At 61.5% G+C, this 9,330-nt stretch overlaps 1 protein-coding gene across 1 annotated transcript in view; it reads right to left on the bottom strand.

The window, feature by feature from the left end:
* Positions 1-6,866, bottom strand: part of LOC104080859 (glycine receptor subunit alpha-4) — a 7,077-nt gene extending 211 nt beyond the window's left edge. Inside the window, exons 1-8 of the mRNA XM_009583388.1 lie at positions 6,788-6,866; positions 6,333-6,400; positions 5,319-5,542; positions 5,104-5,186; positions 4,741-4,881; positions 4,442-4,656; positions 3,999-4,148; positions 5-107 (exon numbers count right to left, since the gene is read on the bottom strand). Coding sequence (XP_009581683.1) covers positions 5-107; positions 3,999-4,148; positions 4,442-4,656; positions 4,741-4,881; positions 5,104-5,186; positions 5,319-5,542; positions 6,333-6,400; positions 6,788-6,866 — 1,063 coding nt within the window. The remainder of the gene's footprint in view (positions 1-4; positions 108-3,998; positions 4,149-4,441; positions 4,657-4,740; positions 4,882-5,103; positions 5,187-5,318; positions 5,543-6,332; positions 6,401-6,787) is intronic.
* Between the last annotated feature and the right edge of the window lie 2,464 nt (positions 6,867-9,330).

Here is a 9,330-nt window from a genome sequence, read left to right as displayed (position 1 = left end):
GGGCTGTAGATGTCGGGGCCCTCCCCAGCCCCGATCTTTGGCTGCAGGCAGTGGCCCAGCCCGTAGCCTCGCAAGTAGAAGCGGCTCTCGCGGACAAGCTCTTCCTCCTGGTGAAGGGAAAGGCTGTCAGCCAGGGCATCCCGTGGGCGCTGATACTGCAGGGTGAGCAGGTGCTTGTGGCTGCATGTCCTATACACCCCCCCGCTAGGCAATACGGTCATGTAAGTGCCTGGTGCAAGGTTAGGCGCTTTTTCAGAAAGCCTGAAGTGTGCAGGCAAAAGCACGGGGCCGGCAGGCTGCGAGCAGAGGCAGGCAGCAGTGTGCATGGGGTATGGGGGCAAGCACTGACTGACTGACTGACTTGTCATCCAGCATGTGTTTTAAGGGTGCATCCAAGGGCAACCCTGACCCTGGCAGCCTGACACTGATCCCTCCATGCCTCTTCCCAGCTCCAGCTTGGGGGCTTGGGAAATCCCGCTCTCCAGCAGCGAAGGGGATGGGGGTGAACTGGAGTGGAAGATGGGCACATGGGGATGCAGGGGATGTAGGTTGCATGGGGGTGCAGAGCACATAGTGGTGCAGGGTGCAGGGAGTTTTGTGCCAGAGCTGGACAGGGATGCAGGAGCCTGGCTACCATCAGGGCTTGCAGGGCCTCCCAGTCCTTCCAAGGGCCCAGACCCCCGTTTCTCCCCATGGCTGCTTGGCAGGGGCTGCCCAGTGCAGCAGAGAAGGAAGGCTGAGAGAGCTGGACTCCTTGCTGGTCTCTCTGCCCTTGCTCACCCCATCTCCCCCCATGCTGGTGGGGGCTGGACAGGGATGCAGGAGCCTGGCTACCATCAGGGCTTGCAGGGCCTCCCAGTCCTTCCAAGGGCCCAGACCCCCGTTTCTCCCCATGGCTGCTTGGCAGGGGCTGCCCAGTGCAGCAGAGAAGGAAGGCTGAGAGAGCTGGACTCCTTGCTGGTCTCTCTGCCCTTGCTCACCCCATCTCCCCCCATGCTGGTGGGGGGCTGCAGGGAGGGCAGCATGCCTGGGGGGCTGCATGCCCATGATCAAGCCTGCAAAAGTGCCATGAGAGTCGGGTGCCTGCCCTCACCCTTGGTTTGCAGTCCACAGCCATCATTTGCGGCACAGCCCTGCTCGCCTCACAGCCCCTTGGGTGCCAGCCAGCGGTGCCTGTGCTCCTCCCCACTGACAGCTGCACACTGTTAACAACTTGCCTTGTCCTGTTCTTTTATCCTTAGAGGGGATTGTGTGTGCAAAGATTTGGTGAGGGATCGGCATGTGCAAGCCCGGGCTGCTTGTCTGTCTTCTCACCGAGCCCCTGGGCCACTCATTTGGTCTCTGTGGCTCATCCCCTCCTCTGCGTTGCTGGTGCCACACCTGGCTGCAGTGGGTCTCTTCTCTCGGCACGTGCTGCAGGCCAGCCCCTCGCCTCGCGCCATGCCCACATAGAGCCCAGGTGCCGGATCCCGAACGCCATCTCCGACCGACACTGCCCTCCAAACCACAGAGAGCAGCCTCCTTGCTGAGGTCAGCCTGCACAGGCACTCAGCCGGCAAGAGGGCTCTCATGCGGAGAGCTTGTGCCCTGGCATCTTTATTTAAACTCAGCAATCCGCCGGCTAAGCAAGATTTCCCAGTGGGAAGAGCAGCAGCGGTTCAAATTGCTGAGATTAGTTCTCATTTGCAGCAGAGTTTTATTCCCCTGCCCTAGGCTGAGCGCTTGCGGCCACGCCGGGGGACGCAGTGGAGGGGAGCCAGGGTGCCCTGCGTGCCCTGGGGGGCAGCAGCTATTCCCTCAGCCTGGGGAGCCAGTGGGCCCAGCCAGGACATTTGGGGGAGAAGATGGCAGACTGGGAGTGCTGGTCCTCCCAGCTGGGTCCCTCTGGGCTGGGGCGGCCCTGGAGTACTTACTGGGGGCCGAGGTTGGGTGCAGGGAGCTCCCTGGGTCCAGCTTTGTGGGGTCTGTGGGAGAGATTTGCCATCGGGCTGCGGCACCCAGGCTGTGCTGCATCAGGCAGCACCAGCACGGGAACTGCGGGCAGCGGGGCTCTGCTCCAGTCTCTGACCAAGCAGCAACCCGGGGTGCTCCTGGCTGCACCCACTGCCTTGCCAGCAGCACCCTGGGGTGGCTCTGCAGCCTCCACCTCAGGGCAGCTGCACTTTGGTCTGTTTTAAGCCAGCAAATGGTTCCTGGGTTCGGCAGAGCCTCTCCCTCCCTGCCCCACTTGGGTGGGTGTTCATCTCCAGGGGTCGGTGCTCCGGGGCTGTGAAAGGCAGGGAGCAATGGAGCGCACTGCGGGGAACCAGGAAGCTTCTCCCGGCGTCCAAGGGCTGATGATGGTGGAGGGGAGGCTCGGGGCAGCCCAGCTGGGCAGGGAAGTGAGGATGTACCAGGCCTGATCTCCTCCCTGGAGCTGCTGTTGTCCCCCAGCATCTCCCCACCAGACTGGGAGCCTGCCCTGCCCCACTGCTCCTCCCTACACCTCAAGCTGCAAAGTGCCTGTGTGCCCTGAGCAACTGCCCGCACTGGAGTTACTGCAGGCAGCCCTGAGTGCCTCAAACCTGCCTGCACCAGGAAAGCTGGGCAGGCGGAACCCTCACCCTGCCAGAGGTGTGGGCCTGGCATGGGGAGCTGGGCAGCAGCCCAGGAGCGGCTATCGGTCTGCCCCAGCATCACTCATCCCTTGGCAAAGAGGGCTGTGCTGGTCCTGCTTTACGAAGGGGAAACTGAGGCACAGAGCAGAGGTGTGTCCAGGGAAATCTGCTCCATTCTCATCCCTCTCTCAAATCTCTTTTCGGCCCAGGGAGCGGCAGCTCCATCCTATGGGCACATACTCTGTGCAAATCACTGCCCTGCTTCTTCCACGGGCCCTTGCTGGCCCTCGGGGCTGGCTCCTGAGGGGCTTGTTTTGGGGAGGGGAATTGAGGCCAGCTGGGGGTGCGGTGTGCTGTGCTGCACTGTGTGGGGGGCTGCTGGAGGGTCATGCTTTACCCGGGAGCTGGAGAGCTGCGAGAGTGTCACGTAGGCATGCTCGCTGCTGTGCCCGCCACTCAGCTGCTGCAGGAACTCCAGGCTGGCTGTCCCGCTGCTCAGGCCCTTTTGGCATCCGACAGTGTGCACCAAACAGAAACAGGACAGCGGGTGACCGATGGCTCTGTCCCTGCCCCGGGGACAGCAGCTCTGGGTGCCGGGATAGGGATGGCGGGGGGATGGGAGCTCCGCGTGGAGGGGGAAAGCCCCCCCCCAGCAGTGCCCAGGCACCGGGATCCATCTTCAGCACAAATCCGAAGGGATTTGGCTGCATGGGGCACTGCGAGCCTGTGCGATGTATATGTGTACTCGTGTTTTCCATGGAGCTCTGGTGCCTTGCAGTGCACTTCAGCAAGAAAATGAGAGTGGGGCAGCCGCCTGCCTTCCCCAAATATCTCGCAGGTCTGATGACTGCGCCGATGGGCTGACGGAAGGGAAGGCTGTCCTGCGAGCGTGGGACCCTGTGTCTCCAGGCCCTGCTGCACTCCCATCTGCAGCCCAGACCCTGTCCCTGAGTGCCACTAGTCCCCTTGGTGCTTCACCGCCCTGATGCAGCAGCGAGCCCCTGTCACCTCTGTGGCACAGCGAGGAGACCAGGTTTGGGGCAGGTATGGGGAAAGGCTGTTTCCCCCACCCTCGCTGTTTATTTTTCTGCTTTTTTAGAGGAAGCAGAGCCCGAGGGTGTCCCGGCCAGAAGATGGCACCGTGAGCGTGTTTGTGCTGGCAGGGCCTGGGGCACCCATGGGTGTTGTGCACTGTGCTGCTCAGGCAGGCAGAAGGACTGCGATGCCTGTGGGTCCCTGATGCGCTGGAGGGGCTAGCTGCAAGCCCTGGGCAGCGGGACATAGCCCAGTGCCGAGCCCTGCCCCAGCGGCTGCTGAGAAACTGGCCCTGCAGCCCTGGGGTGTCCTCTCGGCGGCTGAGGATGGGCAGACTTCATGACAGCAGTGGTGGGAGGGACTCACCATCCTCTGCCGCCTCTGGCGCCGGCGCAGGCGCATGAACTCCTTGTGCTGACGGGAGACGAAGTTGACGGCTGCGTACTCCAACAAGGCAGCAAAGACAAAGAGCAGGCACATGGCCATCCAGATGTCGATGGCCTTCACGTAGGAGACCTGTGAGGGTGAGAGGGGCTCAGGGACCCACTGCCCCCTGTCTCACTTGTCCCCCCTACTGTCAGCTTCACCCTGCTGCCAAGGGGCACAGGAGCCCTCTCAGCTGGGACACACAGGCCAGAGCTTGCCCAGCCGAGCCGCACCGTGTCCCCCTCTCGGCACACGTGGTGCCCCAGCTGGCAAGGCTACGGAAGGCTTCCCCTGCCCCTGGAGCACTGGGGCCAGCAGCAGGTGCCCCGGGTGCCCTGGGCAGGCTGCAGCGCAGGAGAGCCTGTCACGGGGCTGGCACTGACCTTGGGCAGGGAGGCGCGGGAGCCAGCGCTCTGCGTGGTCATGGTGAGCACGGTGGTGATGCCCAAGCCCACCCGGGCTGGCGCTGCGTCCATATTGATCCAGAAGGAGACCCAGGAGAGGATGACGATGAGCAGGCTGGGGATGTACATCTGGATCAGGTAGTAACCCATCTGCCTCTCCAGGTGGAACTTCACCTCAATGCAGGTGAACTTGCCTGCAGGGAAAGACGGCCTTGATGGGTGAGAGGGACCCCCGGGCCGTGGTGGGTGGGGTGGCAGCGGGTCTGTGGGGTGCTCACCTGTGTTGTAGTACTTGGTGCAATAGCCCAGCTCTTTCTCATCCCTGAGGATGAACTGTGGGAGCGTCAAGCCCTCTGCCACCTGCACGGCCTCCTGCTCCTCCAGCCACTCGAAGATGAGGTCATTCATGGTGTAGCCAACTGGAGGCGACAGACGGAGCCATGGGACTGGTGGGACGTGCACCCCATTCATCCCCACCCTGAACGACTGCTCCTTCCTGCTCACCTCCCTCAGAAGCAGGAAGATGCCAGCCTTTGGGATGGGATGGGATGGGATGGGATGGGATGGGACGGGACAGTACGGGATGGGATGGTATGAGATAGGGGGGATGAAGCATAGCTTGAAACCCCCTAGGTACTCACAGCTCTCCAGCTGCATGTGGCACGTCTGGATATCCATGGGGAAGTTCTTGAGGTCCATGGGGCAGGACAGGATCAGCGTCAGCCTGGAGGAGACAGAGGAAAGGAGGGGGTTGCTGGAGGCTGGGGCAGTCGGCAGGGGGAGGCTGTCCCACAGGAGGCAAGAGGAAAGCTTTGCCTCCCCACTCGGGCACTGCTCCGGAGGAGAAGGATTCTACCTAATGCTGTAGAGCACGTTGCCGTTCTTGAAGATGCGCAGCAGCTTGTTGTCGGTGGTGACCTCGTGGAAATTGGCCCCTTTCTCGTTGGCGAAGAATAAGTCTGGCTTCCAGATGGAGTCAAGCATGGAGGGGTCGAGGTCAAGGGAGTCGTCGGGGTACTCGCGGTAAGCCAGGCGGGGGTCGTTCCATTGCTGCCGCAGGAAGATGTTCACCCGGTAGTCCTGGGGCAGAGGGCACCGTGTCAGCCGGGAGCACCCCATGGTGCCCAGGGAGGAGAACGAGGAGGAGGAGGAGGAAGAGATGGAGGAGGAAGAAGAGATGGAGGAAGAGGTGGAAGGGTGTCTCAGTCGAGGCTCAGCTCTGCAGGTGCTGCCTGCGTGACACTAACCACACATAGGGCACGGGCAACTCAGCCTTCCCACGCTGTCGGCAGCCAGGGGGAATTAAAAAGCCAAAGCCACAGCAGCTGAGAGAAGGAGAAGGAGGAGGAGGACCAGTAGCTGCTGCCTGCAACATTCCTCGCAGGGCTCTGTGGCCCTGTGGGGGGTTGATGTGATGGTTGATGGTATTAAGGCTTTGCAGCAGCAGAAATAGGGAATTTTTAGCTCTGGGGCTTCCTCAGAGGAGTTCCTCATGCACCTGAGGAGGCTGGGGATGGTGGGTACACAGAGCTTGCTTGCATTGTATGGCACCTGCCAAGCCTGCAAACAGCAGGGAGTTACTGCCGGCTGCCTCACTCTGACTATTCAGGGTGTTTCTCCCAGTTCAGGCACGGGGAATGTGGCCCACACCGCCAAGCTCTGGTTAACTGACCCCAGAAAAGCCACAGCCATTTGCTATGGCTCTGCATGTCCCCACCACAGTGCCAGGGCTGGCTCTGGAGAAGGGCTTACAGGACCCTCATAAGCGCAGCCATGGGCTTGGGCACCGGGACCCGCACGCTCCCCAGCAGAGCCACCGCCAGCCCCGAGGCACTGGGAGAGGAGCCTGTCGCGCTGGCAAAACCCTCACCATGGTGGTCTCGGTGACGGAGCCGAAACTGTTGATGAAGATGTTGCATGTCACGTTGACAGGTGGACCTGGAAAACAGCGTGAAGCCTCCTCTCACTGCTGGCCAGGGAGACACGAGCACCACACAGGCACACGTGGGGACGTGGCCTCCTGCACGCGCTGCATGAATCAATGCACACAAGCATGCCCCTTCCCACTGGGGTCACCCCCATAGTGTGCTGAGGTGAGCCCCAGCACACCCTGCAAGCACTGCAGATGCCCGTGTTGTCAGGCAAAGCAGGCACACCCAGGGCGGTTGTGATTGCAGGGGCAGCCGGGACTCTGGGGAGGGTGTTGGGATGAAGAGACGTGGGTCAGGGTCCTGCCCCCAAACCCATACCTGCCCATTCCCTGGTTTTGGGCAGCCATAAGCGTGAGTCACTGCCAGGTTTGGGAGCCTTACGTCCTCCCCTTACCTTTGAAGTTGGGTCGAATCCGGGCATCATACCCTGATGTTCGTCCCATAAGCTTGTCCAGGAAATCAGAGGGTGGCATGGGTTCAGGTGAGCTTCGGGAAGCAGCTTTAATTTCCTCCCACCCTGAGACCAGCCTACAGGGCAGAGGAGGCAGATTAGCTGCCCGCCGGCACCAGGGGTGTGCAGGCACAGTTTGGCACCCCACAGGGACTGCCAGCTGCCAGGGGAAGCGGCTGTGCCGGCGCCGCATCCACTCCGTGCTGAGTCAGCATGCTGACCCCAGGACCCTTTCCTCCTTCTGCTGTGATCCCAGCAGCTTCCCCCCTCACCTGCCACAGCCTGAGTGCCGGGTGCCCACGTTTTGCCTGTCCCCCTGCCAGCAAAGCCCCTGCTCACCATGGGTCTAGGGCTGCAGTGGGCATTGGGCACAGCGGGCGATGGCCTCGTGCATGGCAGCTAGGCTCTGTGCCGGTGCTGGGGGGGGAAAGTGGGGAGGGTCTTTCCCGGGCTCAATCACCAACCTCAGCTTGACTTGCTGAGCAAACGTCTGTATCCTGCCTGGCACGGACTCACGGCTTAGGCGACACCCCCCCACCCAAGCCGTGGGCTGGCCTGGCATAGGTGAGGAGGCGCCCAGGAGCACAGCTGGGGTTGTGACACCTTGCCAGGGGCCAAGACGATGTGGCGGAAGAGGAGCAGCAAAGGCTACCTCTGCACTGGCCCCACACAGCGCTCCCAATGATGATGGAGACTTATTTAAACTGACCTTGGAGGGGATATTTTTGTGAACACATCTTAGCCTGCCAGTTTCTCTCCTTCTGTCAGTCTATAATGATAATTTCAAGGAACAATGTGAGAGACGTTCACTCACCATGTTGCCAGGCATGTGGCTGTGATGGAGAGGAATTAGCTGGAGACCTCCAGACACAAAGGGAGCTTTGAGCATGCTGCTAGTGCTGCTGCAAGCTGCCTTGTAACTCCAGCAGGTCCATGCCCAGGTGGGTCCCACTCCTGCTTGGAGCTACAACCCTGTTACCACAAGCAGAGGGTGATGCTGGGAGCTGGGACCCCCTGGAGTCCTTGTTCCTACTTTGTTCCTACGTCCTCTGAGGGGAGTGGGATTCATGCTGGAGGGGCTTATGTGCATCCTTGCCAGCTAGAAATGGCCACAACCGCCACACCAAAATGATCCAGCTGGGCACGTTTTCCCTTAATTGGAGATGGGCAGAAGAGATTACCCGAGACTGGTCCTGGCCAAGAGCAAAAGGCTGGGAGAAATTCCCCCTCCAGGAGCTGCATTAGAGAGGTGTGCGTTTGGGAGGAGGGCTGCAAGAGGCCAGGGTAACAAGGAGTTAAGTCAGGCCTCTGCCTGCCACATAGCTGTGAACCATGTCCTCCTCCACTGGAGAGGAGGATGAGGGTTCTCCCCTGGAGCATGTGGAAGGAAGGCTCCCTTGGTGCCGTGGCAGCTAGTTCCTTGAAGAGGCTCAGCTAACTGTCCGAGCAGTGGCGAATCTGCAGCCCTAGCAATGCTCGGACCTTGGGGACTGCAGGGGGTGCAGAAATGGCCTGGGTGCAGCCACCTCCAGCGGCATCACTGGTAGGGCCATGCTGGGGCACAGCCCCTGGGTCCTGGCTCTTCTCAAGAGCTTTGGCTGCAGCTCCCCAGTTCGGGCACTGCCTATCCTGGGGGACTCTGCCACTAACCTGGCCCAGGCACCGCGGGGTCTTGGAGCTCAGCACCTCTGTGGAGTGAGGGGATGGTGGGGCTGGAAAACACTCACATCTGCCTAAAAATGCCACTCCGAGACAAGCAGTTTCCACATTAAGAAGAGATGACATTTTGGCATGATTTCCCCCCTGCCTGCCACAAATGCTGCAGTTACCCTCCTGTGCTGCTCCAGCTGTACTGGCCGAATGGTGGGAGGGGGAGTGGGGGCAGGGAACAGGCTCAGCCCAGGGGGACTGCAGCCCCCCCAACCCCTTCCTGCCTGGCCCACTCTCCCCTACATCCCACCTTGTGCCAGATAGCACCCAATGTAGCCAAAGAGGGAAAAAGGGACCCGGGGATTGGATTTTCCACCCAAGGGGCCAAGAGTTGTTCCTGCACCCATGGGACCTGGGGCACCCACTGGCCTGAGCGACCCAGGGGCTGGGTCAGTGACTGTCCTGGGTCAAACACCTGGAACCAGGAGTGGTTCTGGGCATTGCAGGGGCTTTGCAGCACTGGAGAAGGAGCTGCCTGGGCCATCACCTGGCTCAGCTCGCCCCTTCTCCCACTGTGGCAAGGGTCCCCAGCTGGCCTGGCGCGAGGGGGTCCCTCGGGGACCCAGCATGGGGGCAGGGGTTGCTGGGGACAGGCAGAGCCCGGCTGTGCGTGGGTGGAGGGGGAAGGTCTGGTGGGTTCCCGGGGTGCTGGGTCAGGGTCCTGGGGAATGGGGGGTGAGAATAGATTTGGGGGAGCTCCAGTGGCCTGCAGGTAGGTCTGGATAGGGGCTGGGAGGGTTCTGGCTGGGGGGAGCAGTCCCTGGAGAGAGGTCTGG

The sequence above is a fragment of the Fulmarus glacialis genome, unplaced genomic scaffold (genome assembly GCF_000690835.1).
Source record: "Fulmarus glacialis isolate BGI_N327 unplaced genomic scaffold, ASM69083v1 scaffold29628, whole genome shotgun sequence".
Taxonomy (NCBI): domain Eukaryota; kingdom Metazoa; phylum Chordata; class Aves; order Procellariiformes; family Procellariidae; genus Fulmarus; species Fulmarus glacialis.
The sequence above is the reverse complement of the archived record's forward strand: the minus strand, read 5'-3'. Positions and strand labels throughout refer to the sequence as shown.